The following is a 20,181-nucleotide window of genomic DNA, read 5'->3' as shown; positions in this document are numbered from 1 at the left end:
GGACACACCCCAGGAAACAACACAGGGAGATTAACCCTTCCAGGTCAGGGAGAACCAGAAACCTCAGAACCCTGCAGTATGGAGCGCTCCATTCCAGGAACACGGAACCAGAATGCAGGAACAGAAATGCTGATACAGTCAAAAGGGTACACACGTACATGAGCAGAGTACACACTAGACACCGCAGCCAGCACGCAGCCCCTAGCAACCAGCCTACACAGAAACCTGCAGCCAGTACGTAAGGGGACGTGCAGCCAGCCTACACGGCAACACATGTCACGGTGAACCGCACCGTGACAGTCATGTGGAGCGGGAATGCAAAAAGTTAAACTAGTGTCTCCTGGGGCAGTGGGAGAATGTACTACAATTACTGTCAGAATTAATGGTGTTGTCCTGCCTTGTTTAAGTGGACACTGGGTCACAAGTGACTACTATGCAACTGCCATTCTGTCAGCGGCATTGGGAGCTAGACCAGCTTCGTCATCCTACTCAGAGTAAGATAAATGTAATCGCCAGAAATGGCCAGCCCATAGCATCCCAGGGATACTGGGAGCCCACTGTCCAAATTGATAACACTGAATTACAGCGGCAAGGGTTAATAAATAGTTGTGCATGTGCATGTGCATGATGAGGGTTTTCCCCCCAGTGGTATTGGGAATTAATATTTTGCAAAATTGTGTGAAGGAATTGATGTGTATACTTCAACAAGAGTTAGTTACAGCCCCTTTGCCGGTCTGCAGAGTGTTACAGCATACATGGAGGGCATATCAAATTTCACTGATCACAAGGGTGAGACTGGAAATGTAAGGGTTACTGATGCTAAACCCATATGGTTACAACCTCACTCTGAGACATTACTTTGGTGTAAAGCACGTATAAGACCACATGGACAAGCTTTCCAGGCCCTTGTGGAACCTATACTGGATGGGGGCAAGGAATAGTTGCTCGCTGCCTGTAGTCTAGTTACTATGAAGCGTGGCAGGGTGCCAATCCGTATGCTAAACATTAGTGACCGACCTGTTCAGTTGAAAAAATACCAGACTGTTGCTAAATTAATACATGTTGGGAACGATCATATTGTCCACTTTGACTGTCCAGCCATGGAGTCTGCCAGCCAGGCGGAAGTCTGTCCAGAGGGTCTCTGGTGGGAGCAGCTGCACATTGGGGATGAGAACGCCCCCGCTGAGTGGAAGGAGGGCGTCCTGAAGGTTGTTAAGGAGCATGAGGCTGCTTTCAGTAAACACCCAACAGATTTTGGGAAAGTAGAGGTGATCCACCACACTATCCCTACTGAGTTCCACCTACCCATTTAAAAAAGATACAGGCCCATTCCACCAGCCATGTACCAGCAAGTGAAACAGCTAGTGAACGACAGGAAAGCCTCTAATGTAATTTGGGAAAGTCACAGCCCTTGGGCCGCTACAATACGATTCTGTGTGGACCACCGCAAATTAAATAAAATCACCCATAAAGACGCTGAGATGGGGATGCTGAGCCACAGACCATGGGTCACTAGCCCTGTGACCAAGGAGCCACCCGGACTACTAAGCTACAGACCATGGGCCCTTGACCAGGATGCCAGTCTTCTGAGAGAGAGAGGGACAGCTAGCTCAGGCCTGAAGCCAGGAGAAGCCAGACCTACGCCTCACCTGTATTGTTTTGTACCTGAATTCCTCCAGTAAAGAAGCACCCAGGACTTATTTCCCATTGGGGTGCACCACGCCTTACCATCCCTTCCGGAAGGCAGCAACACATGATGACACCTCGACGGTGTCCGGGGGACCCAGCGTAGAGTTGGGGCCACCCCAAACCCGGCCACTAGACCATGATCAGTGGTGCCTGTATTAATGACAGGATGAACAAGTGTTTCGCTCATTCATCGGGGGATTTGAGGCACATTTACTTGGCCATATTGTCGGGAACAACCGTTCGCAGGAACAGTCGGTCCTGATAATCTGTCTGAAAATGCACCTTAAGGGTTCAAAGGATAGTATTACAGAGATAGGTCATTGCCTGTTAACATGGAGATGTATGGGACAGCATAAGAACTATATGCACAAGGCAAAAAGAAAGTTTTAAGAGGACCTTTCATCTCTCTTGATGTGTCTGTATTAGTAACTACTTGCATTCCCCATATATCTTTGCCGTCCCTCTATTATTCCTATTAGAAGTTTATGAATGATTTGCCAGCAAACGGTAATAAAGGTATGACCCTGCACAGTCTGCCACTATCCAGTCAGTGATGCCAGTGTCAGACTGCGGACAGACACATCCCCTTTGGCTGTGATCAGCCCCTGTCAGCTCAGGAACAAAGCCCATCACAACTGAAAAGGTCTTGCTGGCCATGGTTTCCGACCAGCAATGTCAGCTGGTTTCTGGGTGTGCCAGAAGCATTTTTAAATTGGTTGCCTCTCATCAGACAGCCCCTTTAAAAGAGCTGTCCCCAAAAAAATTATTCTACGTTTTTTTATACCAGCACCTGGATCTAAATACTTTTGTAATTTCATGTAATTAAAAATGTAGCATAGAGTTATTCAATAAAATGTGTATAGCGCCACCTTATGTTTGTGCTTTTCCTTATTTCTCTGTGCACCTCATTGAGGTGGTCGTACATCCCCCATCCATCAACTGCCAGTAGCTATATCTACTGTTAGAAACTGTAATAGTTACAGGGAAAGAGGTGCACCAGAAAGGACACACTCTCTGAGCTGTGATAAAGCGAGAGCTGCAGCAGAAGGGACACACTCCCCGAGTTGTGCTAGGGAGAGAGCTACAGTAGAAAGGACATGCCCTCAGAGCTGTGATAAGGAGCTACATAAGGATGGATGGATATGAGTCAGATGGATACAAGATAGATACATAGAATTAGATTGACAGATTTATAAAGGAAAGTTCAGGATTGGATTGTAATCAGCGTTTATTCTGCGGCTACCTGGGAGATCTGAAAATCTGAAATATTATACATTCAGATGAATGCTGAGAGAACGTGTTGTTCTGTCTTTTCAAAACCTTGAAAATTCTAAAGGACTAACTATATAAAAGGCAAAATAATGAACTTCTGCCACTTAAAATCATCATGAATAAACACTGAAACAAATATTCTCCTCTACACTGAACAAAAATATGAACGCAACACGTTCGGTTTTGCTCCCATTTTGCATGAGCTGAACTCAAAGATATGAAACATTTTCTACAGACACAAAAGACCCATTACTCTCAAATATTGCTCACAAATCTGTCTAAGGCCCCTTTCACAGGGCGAGTTTTCCGCGCGGGTGCAATGCGTGACTTGAACGCATTGCACCTGCACTGAATCCGGACCCATTCATTTCTATGGGGCTGTGCACATGAGCGGTGATTTTCACGCATCACTTGTGCGTTGCGTGAAAATCGCAGCATGTTCTATATTCTGCGTTTTTCACGTAACGCAGGCCCCTTAGAAATGAATAGGGTTGCGTGAAAATCGCAAGCATCCGCAAGCAAGTGCGGATGCGGTGCGATTTTCACGCACGGTTGCTAGGAGACGATGGGGATGGAGACCTGATCATTATTATTTTCCCTTATAACATGGTTATAAGGGAAAATAATAGCATTCTTAATACAGAATGCATAGTACAATAGCGCTGGAGGGGTTAAAAAAAATACAAAATAATATAACTCACCTTAATCCACTTGATCGCACAGCCGGCATCTCTTCTGTCTTCTTCTTTGCTGTGCATAGAAAGAGGACCTTTGATGACGTCACTGCACTCATCACATGGTCCGTCACATGAACCATCACCATGGTAAAAGATCATGTGATGGACCATCTGATGAGCGCAGTGACGTCATCAAAGGTCCTATTCCTCAAAGAAGAAGACAGTAGAGAAGTAGGCTGTGCGATCAAGTGGATTAAGGTGAGTTAAATTATTTTTTATTTTTTTTAACCCCTCCAGCGCTATTGTACTATGCAGTCTGTATTCAGAATGCTATTATTTTCCCTTATAACCATGTTATAAGGGGAAATAATACAATCTTCACAACCTTGAACCCAAACTTAAACTTCTGTTAAGTCTGTTGGGTCTGGGTACCACATTCAGTTTTTTATCACGCGCGTGCAATACACATTGCACCCGCGCGATAAAAACTGAACGGAACTCAATCGCAGTCAAAACTGACTGCAATTGCGTACCTACTCGCGCGGGTTTGCCGCAACGCATCCGGACCTTATCCGGACACTCTCGTCTGCAAGGGGCCTAAATCTGTGTCAGTGAGCACTTCTCCTTTGCCGAGATAATCCATCCCACCTCACAAATGTGGCATATCAAGGGGCTGATTAGACAGCATGAATATTGCACAGGTGTGCACTCCTCTTCAATAGCTGTGCGAAGTTGCAGAACATTGGCAGGAACTGGAACACGCTGTCGTATACGCCGATCCAGAGCATCCCAAACATGCTCAATGGGTGACATGTCCGGTGAGTATGCTGGCCATGCAAGAACTGGGATGTTTTCAGCTTCCAGGAATTGTGTACAGATCCTTGCAATATGGGGCCGTGCATTATCATGCTGCACCATGAGGTGATGGTTGTGGATGAATGGCACAACAATGGGCCTCAGGATCTCATCACGGTATCTCTGTGCATTCAAAATGCCATCAATAAAATGCACCTGTGTTCGTTGTCCATAACATACGCCTGCCCATACCATAACTGCACATTTCAGAGTGGCCTTTTATTGTGGGCAGTCTAAGGCACACCTGTGCAATATTCATGCTGTCTAATCAGCACCTTGATATGCCACACCTGTGAGGTGGGATGGATTATCTCGGCAAAGGAGAAGTGCTCACTACCACAGATTTAGACAGATTTGTGAACAATATTTGAGATTAATGGGTCTTTTGTGTATGTAGAAAAGGTTTCAGATCTTTGAGTTCAGCTCATGCAAAATGGGAGCAAAACCGAAAGTGTTGCGTGTATATATTTGGTCAGTGTATATAATGATGATGAATGTGACAGACAGTGCCAAACAATCAATGTTTCTAGTTGTTCCTCTTTTTTTTATGGTCTTGGCCATAAACTTCAGATACCTGTCGGGTGAACAGCTATTTCCCCCCTCCCCCTACTTGGCCTGGACATAGGTGCATGTGTTCTCACTGGGCCTCTTATCTCCCCCAAAACAAAAGGATCCATCATGTTGAAATCAAATTGTCTGAAGTCCGACCCTTCTCTCCCCCAACATCTGCTATCAGGGAGAGTCAGAAGGCTCCTTATACACATTAGATGGTCGGCCGATGGTGCCAACTTACAGTCAGTTTCAGTTTTCATTAATCAGATTCACATGTGCGGATGTGCATTCTATCCCGACTGCCAGTTTAGTGACCCAGACTCCCAGCTTCATAGCTGCCTTTAAAAAAAAGAAGCTTACGCAGGCTAAGTGAATAAATATATTTACTAAATGTGAGAAAAAAAATATATAAAACAGAGAAATCACATACAGAGTAGTAAAAGTAAATAACCATCACTGGCCTGCAACACAATATGATATCGCATGGTGATACAAGATAGAGATAGATATGCATCCTACCTGAATGATGTTCAATGGAGTTCCAATTAACTGTCTGGGTGCACCATGTTTATACCTTTCAGACCCTCATCCTAAGGCCTCCTGCACACGTTTACTGGCCGTTTTTTGCGTTCCGTATACGGTCCGTATACGGAACCATTCATTTCAATGGTTCCGCAAAAAAAACGGAATGTACTCCGTATGCATTCCGTTCCCGTATTTCCGTTTTTCCGTTCCGTTTAAAGATAGAACATGTCTTATTATTGCCAGCAAATCACGTTCCGTGGCTCCATTCAAGTCAATGGGTCCGCAAAAAACTGAACACATACGGAAATGCATCCGTATGTCTTCCGTTTCCGTTCCGTTTTTTGCGGAACCATCTATTGAAAATGTTATGCCCAGCCCAATTTTATCTATGTAATTACTGTATACTGTATATGCCATACGGAAAAACGGAACAGAAACGGAAACACAACGGAAACAAAAAACGGAACAACGGATCCGTGAAAAACGGACCGCAAAACACTGCAAAAGCCATACGGTCGTGTGCAGGAGGCCTAAGGCCTCCTGCACATGACTGTATTTTGTTTCCGTGTCCGGTCCGTTTTTTTTGCGGATAGGAGGCGGACCCATTTATTTCAATGGGTCCGCAAAAAACGCGGACAGCACACCGTGTGCTGTCTGCATCAGTATGTCCGTTCCGTGGCTCCGCAAAAAAAATAGTGCATGTCCTATTTTTTTCTAGTTTGCGGACAAGGATAGGCATTATTACAATGGATCCGGAAATAAAACGGAACGTCATCCGTTTTTTTTGCGGATCCGCAATTTGCGGACCGCAAAACACATACGGTCGTGTGCATGTAGCCTAAGGATGTCCAGTATGCAACATCACTCAGGAATGTGGCCTTCTTAGCACAATGGGGGTTGTGTATGTCTAACTATTCATAACTCACTACATTACAAAGAATATTGAAGGGGACAGAATTAAAGGGAACAAAACCAATCAATTCTTAATTAAGTATGTAAAACACTCTTACAACACATTTCATCCCTGTTTTTTTCCACTTTAATTGATTTCCACCTATCCCAAAATATAGAAAAGTAGCATCATGACCTATTCTAAATATCAAAATATGAACCCTAATCATTTAACAGAAAACCAATTTGGAACCATTGGATTTCTAAAAAAAACACACTCCCGGAGCTGTGATAGAGAGTGAGCTACAGTAGAAAGGGCAAGCCCTCGGAGCTGTATAAGGATGGAAGGATGGATATGAAATAGATAGATAGATAGATAGATAGATGTGATAGATTAGATAGACAGATTTAGGCTGGGTTCATACGAGCAGATGCCGTGCGTGGCATCCGCTCCGTGAAAGAGTGCCAAGACCCGATGCAGACTGCAGAAGCACGGAGCATTAACATGATTGATACTGCTCCGTGCCTCTCTGTGACCTCTTTACTACGAAATCACAGTGAGATAAAGTTGTCACTGTGATTTCGTAGTAAAGAGATCACAGAGAGGCACGGAGCATTATCAGTCATGTTAATGCTCCGTGCTTCTGCAGTCTGCATCGGGTCTTGGCTGTCATTCACGGAGCGGATGTCACGCACGGCATCCGCTCGTGTGAACCCAGCCTAATAAAGGAAAGTTCAGAATTGGATTGTAATCAGTGTTTATTCTGCGGCTGCAAAAAAAAGGGGGTCAGTCGGCACATCCCAGTGCACAGGTGCGCGCCGCCATGGCTAGAAACACAAAGAAAAAAACACAATGCAACAGCACTCTGCAAACCAAATAGTACAATAATGCCATAGTAATAGAAAATATTCTGGTGCTAATTAGCTAATTACTATGTTATTATTGTACTTTATTTGGTTTGCAGAGTGCTGCTGCATTGTGTTTTTTTCTTTCATTCTGCGGCTACCTGGGAGATCTGAAAATCTGAAATATTGTACATTCAGATAAATGCTGAAAGAACGCGTTGTTCAGTGTTTTCAAAACCTTGAGAATTCAAAGGGACTAACTACCGTATATAAAAGGCAAAATAATTAACTTCTGCCACCTAAAATGATCATGAATATATGCTGAAAAATATAGTCTATTCTATATAATGATGATAAATGTGACAGACAGTGTCAAACAATCAATGTTCCAAGTTGTTTCTCTTTTTTATAGTCTTGGCCATACATTTCAGATACCTGTTGGGTGAACAACTATCTCTCCCCTCCCCCCACTTGGCTCGGACAGGGGTGCATGTGTTATCACTGGACCTCTTATCTCCCCAACAACAAAAGGATCCATCATGTTGAAATCTAATTGCCCGAAGTCCGTTCTTTCTCTCCCTCAACATCTGCCATCAGGGGAGAGTCAGAAGGCTCCTTATACACATTAGATGGTAAAGTGATAACTATTTTATGAGGTATCACTATCTGCCTTAAAAGCAGAGAAATTCTAATTTTGAGAATTGTGAATTTTTCCCCCCATAAATTTCATTTTTTATACATAAAGGTGAAATATATCTACAGATATTTACTAATGTCATGAAGTACAATGTGTCACGAGAAAACAGAATGGCCCGGATAAGTAAAAGTGTTTCAAAATTATTACCACATAAAGTGACACATGTCAGATTTGCTAATAAATGGACTGATCCTTGAAGGGGTTGTCTCATGACCGACAATGGGGGCATATTGCTAGGATATGCCCCCATTGTATTATAGGTGCAGGTCCCCCCACCTAGATCGAGAACGGAGCCCTGAAAGTAATGGAGGGCGCACTGCGCATGCGCAGCCGCCCTCTATTCATTTTCTATGGGGTCGGCAAAAATAGCCGAGTGCTGGCTCGGCTATTTCTGTCGAGCCCATAGAAGTCAATGGGAGCGGTGGCCGGTCATGCGCAGTGTGCTCCCATTCACTTCTATGAGGAGCTGGCTTGGTGGTGGTCGGACTGGAGTCCTCCAGCATCACCTTGCGGGACTCCGTTCTTGATATAGGTGCAGGTCCCAGAGGTGGGACCCGCACCTATAAGACAATGGGGGCATATCCTAGCAATATGCCCTCATTGTCTATGATGAGACAATCCCTTTAAGGTGCAAGATGGCAGGGTCCGGAAGTGGTTAAAACTTAATTTACTTCTCTCTACCCCTGCATTAGATGAATTAAATAAAACAGACTAAAGTTCTTATAAGTTTTGTCGATCCAACACTACATTTAAATAAAAACTTTCCAATGGTACCATAGAGGTCCTCTGCCAAAGCGAAATAAACTTTGCTAAACTGTAAACCTCATCTAATTATTTCCATATTAAGATTAACCCCTTCCCGACCAGCGGGAAGTGACTTCCCAACCAGCGCCGTAGTACTACGGCACACTGATCGGGCGGGTGCAGGAGCTGCGCCCGCCCAATCAGCTGCAGGGGACCGGCTGTTCCCGTTAGCCGGACCCCTGCTGTATGCGCCGGCATCAGTATTTTTTAGCGCTGACCGCGGCATGTGCGGGGTGTGTGGAGGGAGGGAGCTCCCTCCCCTTCCCCATCAGGTCTCCACGCTGCTGTGCTTCCCCTTCCACAGGCATCGGGATTGCCTTCCATGTAAGCCTGTGAGATCCAGCTCCCTGGATCTCACAGGCAGGAAGGCTGTAAGTGTATTACAGTGTGTAATACACTTACAGCCAATGCATTACAATACAGAAGTATTGTAATGCATTGTACAGGGGATCAGACCCCCAAAAGTTGTAGAAAAAAAAAAAAGTCAAAAAAAAAAGTTAAAATAAAGTTTTGCATAATAAAAAAAATAAAAGTTTCAAGTAAAAAAAAAGCGTTCTTTTCCCATAATTGAGTAATGAAAAAATTGTAAAGAAAAGTATACACATTAGGTATTGCCACGTCCGTATTGACCAGCTCTATAAAAATATCACATAATCCACTGTGCAGTAAAAAAAAAAAAAAAAAAAACTGGGCCAAAACAGCCAGTAAAAGTGTAATACCAAGCGATCAAAAAGGCGTATTTAGGCCAAAATAGTACCAATCAAACCGTCATTTCATCCCACAAAAAATGAGATCTTACCTAAGACAATCGCCCCAAAAATAAAAAAAATATGTCTCTCAGAAAATGGCACAAAAAGACAAAAAAACAAGATTTATTTCCTTTCAAAAATGCATTTACTGTGTAAAACTTAACAAAAATAAAAATTATAGACATATTAGGTATCTTCACGTCCATAACAACCTGCTCTATAAAAATATCACACGAGATGCCCCCTCAGGTAAATTCTGTAAAAAAATAAAATAAAAAAAATGCCAAAAAATGTCACCTTGCCTTACAAAAAGTGTAATACCAAGCGATCAAAAAGTCTTATGTAGTCCAAAATGGTACAAATCAAACCGCCATCTCATCCCACAGAAAATGAGACCCTACAATCGCCAGAAAAATAAAATAGGGCAGTCAGAAAATGGCAACACAAAAACAAGATTTCATTCTGTTCATAAATACATTTACTGTGTAAAACTTAACAAAAATAAAAATAATAGACATATTGGGTATTACCGCTTCTGTAACAACCTTCTCTATAAAAATATCACATTATATGCCCTCTAGGGGGAATACTGTAAAAAAATATTTTTTTCAACTACAACAAAACAGCCTTTTTTTTTTCACCTTGCCTCACAAAAAGGATAATGCCAAGCAATCAAAAAGTCTTATGTATCCTAAAATGGTACCAATGAAAAGGTCACCTCATCCCGCAAAAAATGAGCCCCCACATAAGACAATCACTCAAAAAATAAAAACCAATGGCGCCCATAAACCAATCTATCAAAATCTGCGCTGCAAAAGCCATATGGCGCTCCTTCCGTTCTGAGCCCTGCCATGTGCCCCCACAGCAGTTTACCACCACATATGGGGTGTTGCCGTATTCAGGAGAAAATGGGTAACAAATTATGGGGTGCTTTTTCTCCTGCTACCCCTTGTGAAAAATTTGGCGCTAAAGCAACATTTTATTGGAATAAATTATACTTTTCATTTTCACAGCCAAGTGTTTTCAAATTCCGTAAAACGCTTAGGGGGACAAAGTGCTCAGTGCCCCCCTTAAAATATTCTTTGAAGGGTGTAGTTTCCAAAATGTCACTTTTTGTGGGTTTCCACTGTAGGGGTTCTTCAGGGTCTCTTCAAATACAAAATGGTGCCCAAAAACCATTCTAGCCAAATCTGCCTCCAAAATCCATATGGCGCTCCTTTCCTTCTGACCACTGCCACGTGCCCATAGAGCAGTTTACCACCACATATGGGGTATTTCTGTAAACTGCAGAATCAGAGTAATGCATATTGAGGTTTAGTTTGCTGTTGACCCTTGCTGTGTTGCAAGAAATAATTGATTAACATGAAAAATTTTAAATTTCGCGTCCATTTTCCTTTAATTTCTTGTGGAACACCTAAAGGGTTAACAAAGTTTGTAACATCAGTTTTGAATAATTTGAGGGGTGTAGTCTCTAAAATGGGGTCATTTGTGGGTGGTTTCCATTATGTAAGCCCCTCAAAATCACTTTATAACTAATGGAAATTTTGTTGAAAATGTGAAAAATAGCTTCTAAACGTCCTAAAAAAATAAAATGACATTTACAAAATGATGCCAACATAAAGCAGACATATGGGGAATGATGACTGATAACAATTTTATGAGTCATTACTATCTGTCTTAGGGCTCATGCACACGTATTTTCTTTCCGTGTCCATTCATTTAGATTGGTCTGCAAAAAAAAAATGGAAGGTACTCCGTGTGCATTCCGTTTCCGTATGTCCGTATTTCCGTTCTGCCAAAAAATAGAATACTGTTCTATTAGAGGCCAGTTGTTCCGTTCCGCAAAATACGGAATGCACACGGATGTCATACGTATTTTTTGCAGGCCGCAAAATGCATACGGTCGTGTGCATGAGGCCTGAAGAGTAGAGAAATTCAAATTTAGAAAATTGTGAATTTTTTAAATTTTTGGGTAAATTTGGGATTTGTTTTATAGATAAAGGAAAAATATATTAAATTTAGCACTGTCATGAAGTACAATGTGTCACGAGAAAATAGTCTCAGAATGGCCTGGATAAGTAAAAGTGTTCCAAAGTTATTACCACATAAAGTGGCACATATCGGATTTGCAAAAAATGTCCTGGGCAGGAAGGTGAAAACTGACCCAGGGCAGAAAGGGTTTATACAGTATGTGACAGATATTTATCAAATTCATTTTGTTCTATTACATTTGTCTATTCATAGTACATTGTAGCGTGAAACTAGGCTACATGCACATGACCGTATGTGTTTTGCGGTCCGCAAATTGCCATCCGTTTTTTTTGCAGATCCATTGTAACAATGCCTAAAACGGACAAGAATAGGACATGTTCTATTTTTTTTGCGGGGCTACGGAACGGACATACTGATGCGGACAGCACACCGTGTGCTGTCCGCATTTTTTGCGGACCCATCGAAATGAGTGGGTCCGCATCCTATCTGCAAAAAAAACGGAATGGACACGGAAACAAACAACGTTCGTGTGCATGTAGCCTTCACCTTATGCCCTTGATTGTCGAAATCAGGGGCGTAGCTAAAAGCTCATAGTCCCTCAGTGCTTGTTGAAAAGGGGCAGGGGAGCACGTAGCCTTCCTGCTGCCTGAGGCAAACATTGAAAGGGCACCCCCTCATGCCAAATTCTTGACCTAACCCCTTCCCTCCAGCCAGAGGTGTAAATTGACTAGTATGCACTTTCTATAATGCCAGTGTCTTATGTGGCACAAGGGTCTTTGGGCCCCTCAGGCTCCTGGGCCCAGTAGCGACTGCTACCTCTGCACCACCTATAGCTACGGCCCACTCGAAATAATAAAACACAACACCATTAATATCACATTTATTCAGACCCACTGTTGTAGTTGAGTTTACCCTGCGCTTCATACCGTTTGATATTTTGGTTTGCAGTTGTACCCAGCTTTTCTTGAAATTGAAATAATTATGCCCCTTGCAGACGAGCGTGTCCGGATTAGGTTCACATTTTCATTCCTTGCTGCAGCATTATATATTCATACATTTGTAATGACTCAGAGTGCCATTACCACCTATGCACCCCGCTACTATCTCCTATGGTTAACCTAATGTCATTCTGTATATTTATTGCAGGACCGTCACAATGTGCATTCTCTATTTTGTAACTGTTATGTTCATGTAATTTACCTGGTTCACCAGAAGGTGGCAGCAAGCATGGCAGAGCAACATTAACATAGAGTGGAACCCTCTTTCTATTCTAACCCTCTCTCTAAGGAAGGGAGGAGACTAGTTAGTGAGAGGCAGTCTAGCATACCCCCTGCTAGGGGAAGGAAGCAAGGGCTGTGCACGTCGCTGTTTGATGTGCCCACGTCAAGCCCTGTCTAAGCCAGTCAGAGCACCTTCCTCTCTGCTGGATGTGGAAGCCACAGCTTGGAGCCCCTGAAGCCAGGAGGAAAAGTTCCCTGGACAAATCTAGAGTTAGACTAGAGAAGAGAAGTTGCAGCATCCTGCTGAAGCAGAGATTCTATTTTGGCTACATGCACACGACATTGAAAAATGGCCTTGTGACGGGGGTCTAAGTAACGGCCGTCACACGGCCATTTTTAGCACCAGTGAAAGTCTATGGGGCTATTCACATCTTTTAACGGCCAGTGAATAGCATCCGTCCAAAAATAGGACATGTCCTATTTTTGGCCGTTTTCACGGCTAGACGGACCCCATTGAAATCACCCCATACGGCCGATTGACAGGAGTGCACCCGTCTAACGGCCGTTAAAAATGGGTACACAGGCCATTTAGGGGTTAAAAAAAAACTCACCTCATCCACTTGCTCGCGGTGCGGCCGTCTCTTCTCTCTTCATTGAGCAGTTCCTGCCGAAGGACCTGCGATCTGCGTGGTGACGTAACCACGTGGGAGCGCGCAGTGACGTCATTGCGCACCTTCGGCAGGTCCCGTTCTGTGAAGAGAGAAGAGACTGCTGCAGCGCGAGCAAGTGGATAAGGTGAGGGTTTGCAGTTTTTTTTTTTTGGGCTCCGGGACACTATTGGGGCATTATATAAACCATGGGGGACATTATAAAGCTGGGGGCCCTAAAAAAAAAAAAAGAAACACACTATGGGGGGGGGGGGCATCATTTAAGATGGGGCCCTACATTGGGGGCATTATTAAAGCTAGGGGAGGTTAAAAAAATTATATACACTGTGGGGGACATTTATTTAGCTGGGGGCCTACATGGGGGCATTATAAAAGCTGGGGACACTATAAAAAAATTATATACACTGCTGGGGGCAGCAAAAAAAAAATTATTCCTACAGTATGGGGGACATTATTTTAGCTGGGGGCCTACTGTTCTATGGCTGTTCTCAGAAGGGTGGGTCAAATTCATCCATTTTTAACGGACATGAAAAACTGATGCAAAACGGATGCAAAACCGACATTAAAAACGGACACACAGCCAGAAAATGGATGCACACACTGATGCAAAATGGCCATGAAAAACTGACAGTGTGTCCGTTTTTAACAGATGTTTTTTTTTTACTGTCGTGTGCATGAGGCCTTAAGCTTGTCAGCACAGCAGAGCCAGAGAGCAACAGATGTAGCAGAGATAAGTTTGCCTGCCACAGTTAATGCTAAAGCCTGCTGGGAACCAAGACAAAGTCTGTAAACCGTTTGGAGAAACGTTTATTCAAGTAAAGCTGCTGTTCAACTATATACAAGGTCTGGACTCAATTTATTCTAAATCCCACAATTCAACTACCCCCTTTGTCTGCTTCAGAGCCAACGCCTGGGGTTCCAGCGTATTCAGGTAGGAGCACCGTGACACGTGCACAAAACATTAAGGGACATTGTAGGCCACCCTACACCACTCGGCCATTCCTACACCTGGGTACCAACACCATTTATTAAAGGGACTCTGTCCCATTGTCGCTTCATTGCAACTGGCGTCACAAAACACTTATCTCATCTCAAAGGGACCCCTTGCGGACTGTGCCTCTGTTGCACATTCACACACACAGCTCATAGCCACACCTTATTCTTGGAGTACAGACTTCACACACAGCTCTGCTAAAATGCATCAAATTCTTTTCCACTACAACTTCACTCATTTACAACAGCTTCTCAAAACCCGAACCCATTCCCATTCCAGTGAATGGCTGCGATACTGCTCTAAGCCCCCTCTGTGTGATATCCCTGAAACTATACAGCCACTAAGCTTTCCTGGAAACACATATACCACCACACCCAGAATTGAGGATGATCTCTATTGCCTGTGTCTGCCATTACTTGCCCACATCTTCTGGTCTTCACTTTGTAATCAATCAAATGCTTATATACACTTACAAAAAAAACATTTTTTGTTAAAACCGAAAAAGATCCCCCATGATATCACAAATCCCAAATAATTTTAAATGCCACATGGTTATAAAGAGGTATTCCCATTTCAGACATTGGGGACATATCACTAGGTGGCCATACATGTGCTGGGCTCCCTCCTTGACTTTGCAGGCTCCTTCTCAGTACGGGTGCGGGTCCCAGAGGTGCTCCAGCCACCACTCTCCTCGCTCTGTTCCCTGGGACCCGCACCTATCAGACAATGGAGGCATATCCTAGCGAGTTGTCTGTGATAGGAATACCCCTTTAAAGCTGCTAGGCTTCCCACATTCAGTAGTCACCCCCTCCTTTGGTGCCCTTATTATCCAGCTTTCCTGAGATACATGCACACTACAACAAAGGAACAAGTGAATGGACCTTGGCTGCAATAACAAACACAGCCACTATACAATGTTTGGCGCTGTGCTTGCTAAGCATGCTTACCGGCCTGTTCCAACAGCTGATTGGTTGGTATTCCAGGAGTCAGACCCCACCCCTGAGAATAGTTCATTAATATAGTGCTCCCAGAAAATCCCCTTAATACTGTTAGGAACGAGAGTGTCTATTCTCAAGGGAAAAGCAAAAGAATTGGACAATGCATAAAATTACTGATTAGTCATTTTTGAACAAATTGTATATAACATGGCTTTTTTTTTTGCCTTTAGGCACTGAACAAAACTCTCTGGAGGGCCCCAGCCGGTCCGGCCAATCAACAGTGCCCAGTGGCTTTAAGCGGCATTTTCTGAGCCATAAATTGGACTGCGATAATCAGCCCCAAGACCCGGACAGATTGTTTCAGAGATGTTTCCTTGCCACTGTGACAACCATCAACGTCCAAGGACCTTCTTGAGCTCAGCCGTCATCGCAACAAGTATGTATGGTTCACTTCCTCAGCCCTAAAATACATCCTGTACTGACAGCCTCATTACTCCCACTCCGTCATGGCCGAAAACATATTTTCCACAGGTTTTTGCTTCATGTACTAATTTCCGAAAAACTTCAGCTGCATGTGAATTTTTATGCTTTGTGCGGGAATAAAGTTCCAGTCTGGTTCCACATAATGAATTTTTAAACAGCACAATATTTATCCTCAGGTTTTCAAGTTGCAGAACGCTCAAAAGGAGAAATAAATCTGGAGGTTTCGGTCATGAAATTCATCACGTCAAACGGATTTACAAAAATGTTTAAACTGGAATAGCTGAGCGTTGTACTCGGCTATTTCCAGAACTCCCATAGAAATGAGTGGAGTGACAGCACTCGCATTTCTGACCCACCGCTCCGTTCATTTCAGGGTGGCTCCACAGGGTGGGGGCCGCAGCGGTAGGACCCCATTCGATCTAATAATTATCCCTTATAACTTAGGTTATAACTTGATATAACTGGACTACCCCTTTAAAGAGCATCTGTCAGCAGTTTTGTACCTATGACACTGGCTGACCTGTTACATGTGCACTTGGCAGCTGAAGACATCTGTGTTGGTCCCATGTTCATATGTGTCCACATTGCTGAGAAAAATGAGCCTCTAGGAGCAACGGGGGGCAGGGATGCCAACCGTCCAGAAATTCCTGTACAGTCCATAAAAATAGGCAACTTTTTTCCTGTGTCCGTTAAAATAATCAACTTTTTTGAGGTTGGTGGTTCTTGACTATATTATTATGGTGGTAATTATCATCATTTTACAGCTCACAGTAAGGGCTCATGCACACGAATGTGTGCGCCCCGTGCCCGTGCTGTGGAACGCAAATAGCAACTGCACCGCAAGGGCACTGGCCGTGTGCCCACTGTTTGCGGATGTGGATCTGTTCACTTGAATGTGTCCATGATTGACAAGATTCAGTCCGCACTGCAAAAAAAAAATAGAACATGTTCTATTTGTTTTGGGGTGCGGTGGCAATAGTAGTGCTTCTGTGGGCTTCCACTCCATACCTCCGCTCCACACCATTCAAGTAATCTGTGATACGGAGAGCTCACGGCCGGTGCCCACATATTACAGACCCGCTGTTTGAGGGACGCAATACGGGCACAGGCCGCTGAACCCTAAATGCTGGTAATGAGCTCCTATAAGTATATTGAGCTGTAGACCGGTATTACTTATAATCTTTATCATTCATTATGGTTTTCCAATATGTCCTTAAAAAATGTTGGCTATCCACGATTTTGGGATAAGTTGCCCAGAAAAGAAAAATTATGGTTGGCAACTCTGGAGGCTCTGCTCTCTCTACAACTGCCACGTCCCCTGCACCTTGATTGATATGGCCAGGCAGTGTAAGCGTCATCACACCTGGTCCTGTCAATCAAAGTGCAGAGGGTGGGGCAGTTGTAGAGAGAGCTGAGCCTCTAGGTGTAACGGCAACGCCCCCGTTGCTCCTAGAGGCTCATTTGCATAAAATAAATCTTTATTTTTCTCAGCAATGCGGACACATATGAACATGGGACCAACACAGATGCCTTCAGCTGCCAAGCGCACATGTCACAGGTCAGCCAGTGTCATAGGTACAAAACTGCTGACAGATGCCCTTTAAGCAAAGAGTAAAGTAAGAAAGAGATATCATTGTGACTGAAATGTTGACTGATTTCAGTCTCTTGCCCACAGTTACTAATAGTTTTACCGTACCAAATATTTGGCATCGAAAAAATGATTCTGCTCTAATTTGCATGTTTTTCTTCCTTTTTTTTCCGTAGGTCGTTGTGCGAGGATTCTGTGTTTTCAAACAGCTGCTTGGCTTTGATCTCTTGTGCCCACCGCCTTACAACCCACATGCCATGCGTTCTATCAGTAAACCTTACTATTGCCTCTTTTACATTGTTAGTCTTTGAGTGGCATTTGTACTAATCTTCTTTTTCCAGAAAAACAGTCTCATGGCTTGGAAACGAAAAGCTCTTGGAGGCTTTGATGGCATTAGAATTGGAAGAACAGCTTGCCGTATGAATGGGACGGATCTACTAGAACAGGAATCTTAACATTTATTCCTGTCCCACTTGGATACGGGAAGACTAACCACAGCCTATAGAAACTCGTTGAAAATACAGTCTTTTGATGAATATCCTAGGAGTTAAAGGGGTTGTTCAAGTTGTTGATATTGATGGCCTAGCCTCAGGATAGGTCATCAATAGCGGATCAGTGAGGGTCCAACTCCCAGCACCCCTTGCGATCAACCGTCTGAAGAGGGTGTTGCCTTCAGTGAGTGCCACGACCTCTTCCTAGGCTATTGACATCACATTCATTGGTCACATGGCGTAGGTGCAGCTAAGTCACATTCAAGTGAATGGGGCTGAGCTGCAATACCAAGCACAGCTGCTATACAGTGTACGGCACTGTGCTTGGTAAGCTATGAAACATCTGATGGATGGGGGTCCTGGGTGTCGGATGCCCAGTGATCTGATATTGCTTACCTATTCTGAGGATGGGTCATTACTATCACAATCTCAGACAACCCCTTTAAAGGTGTCATTTTGGCATTTTTATTACCATCAACTTAGGATGGCGTGAAAAAACAAACTGGGTAATATTCACCTTACCGCTTCCCTGTCGGTCTCTGTATCCTTGTCTCTCCAGCAGTTACATTTTGACACAAATATGTGACTGCTGCAGCCAAGCATTGACTGCAGCGGTGACCTAAGTGGTGCCTGCTGCAGCCAGAGATTGGCTGCAGTGGTTACATATGCATGTTGAAACATCAATCCTGGAAGCTGTAGGGTATGGGAGCAATGGGGGTCGGCAAGGTATTACTCATTTTGTTTTTTTCCACTAGTCTATGCTTTTAGTAAAAATTTCAATAGGCTGGACAACCTGTTTAAAGAGTAATTCGACCTCGTATGTCTTTACATCCTGCATAGCCACCTCTCCTTGTCCTGCCAAACAAGAAGAAGAGGGAGGAGCTGGCAGAGGAAGCAGGAGGAGCAATTGTGCACAGAGTGGCTTGAGCCTGCCCTCGGTGCACTTAACTGGTCATTTGCATATGGATTGAAGTACATTTTCTCCAGAATGAAATAACGTATTGCTAAGTCACAGGTAGCACTGCATTCCGCTGAGCTAGCTCTACGAGGCACTGTGCCTGGTTCAACTGAGAATTTTCTCCCTTTAAGCTCTACATGTTGCAAATTGCTCCAATATGTGGTTCTGCTGTCGATATTCTGCAGCAGGACCAAAAGGCCATAGCTTGTCCTCTCATGGCTACGATTATCCACCCTGGGTGCTCTGGTACCCGTTTTCTGGTTCTGACTAAGCCACACACCCAGTCTCTGCACACACATGCACCCTGCCCATGTTTAGTCCAGCAGAATCTCCTTCCTTAGATGCCCAGAACAAAGATCCGGCACCCCCTGCTGGAGTTGCAGGTTACAGCAGCATCTCTGTGGTAAGACACTATAGTTGCTGCTCCAGGGGCCAATGTGAAATAATGGAAAGTCATATAAAAAAAAATACCGCAAAATATATATATATTTTTTTATAAAAACCCAATAATTTCCCTTTAGTTACTGTACCCTTTCCCTTATTTTCCTAAGACAAAAGATGATAAGTCTAATTATGTTATGTCTGGGATTTTGACTGTTCATTCCTAATATCGTTCACTAATTTTAAATATAAGAAGTTGTAAGACCAAAGTCAACATTTGCACATATCCTAAACTGCTGGTACATCCTGATGCCTCACTGATGTGACATGGTGGCTAGAGCTAAGTATTGAACCTGTGCCTTTAATCTTCAGGGCACCCTTAGGTATTGCCTTTTCTACTGTGCCCTGTAGCAATGAAAGTTCTCTTGTTTTCATGTATATTCAATGATGATAAATATTCGATGACCAACTTAAACATTTTAAAGGCTATGTACACCTTTGTGGGATTTTTTTTATTTTATTGATTGCATTTTACTCATTTTGGGCTAAAAAATTTTTTTTTTCAATTGGTCTTTATTTAAGAAATATTCAGCTATTCTCTTGCAAAGGGTTAATTCATTGTCTAGCTGTGTGAATTGTAATTTTACTTTTACTTTGTTCCAGTCATCTAATAAATCTTATCTCTAAATTACTAAAAGGTCATAAATACCTATTTAAGAAACATTCTTTTCAGTAAGAGAAGAATTAAGTTATAATGAGTGTTTAGGAGGTCAGAGATCCGATAGAAGAAACTGTCAGCTGAGCTGCTTGATGGAAAACAGTAAAAATACAGAGCCTGCGTCTAGAGCAGGGATGCTCAACCTGCGGCCCTCCAGCTGTTGTAAAACTACAACTCCCACGATGCCCTTCTG

At 43.4% G+C, this 20,181-nt stretch overlaps 1 protein-coding gene across 1 annotated transcript in view; it reads left to right on the top strand.

Moving 5' to 3' along the window:
* SHISAL2A (shisa like 2A) overlaps positions 1 to 17,920 on the top strand; it is a 92,163-nt gene extending 74,243 nt beyond the window's left edge. The window contains exons 3-4 of the mRNA XM_040407619.1: positions 15,600 to 15,805; positions 17,617 to 17,920. Of these exons, the coding sequence (XP_040263553.1) occupies positions 15,600 to 15,784 (185 nt within the window). The 3' untranslated portion in view covers positions 15,785 to 15,805; positions 17,617 to 17,920. The remainder of the gene's footprint in view (positions 1 to 15,599; positions 15,806 to 17,616) is intronic.
* Positions 17,921 to 20,181: the final 2,261 nt, after the last annotated feature.

Source organism: Bufo bufo, chromosome 9 (genome assembly GCF_905171765.1).
Source record: "Bufo bufo chromosome 9, aBufBuf1.1, whole genome shotgun sequence".
Taxonomy (NCBI): Eukaryota; Metazoa; Chordata; class Amphibia; order Anura; family Bufonidae; genus Bufo; species Bufo bufo.
The sequence above is the reverse complement of the archived record's forward strand: the minus strand, read 5'-3'. Positions and strand labels throughout refer to the sequence as shown.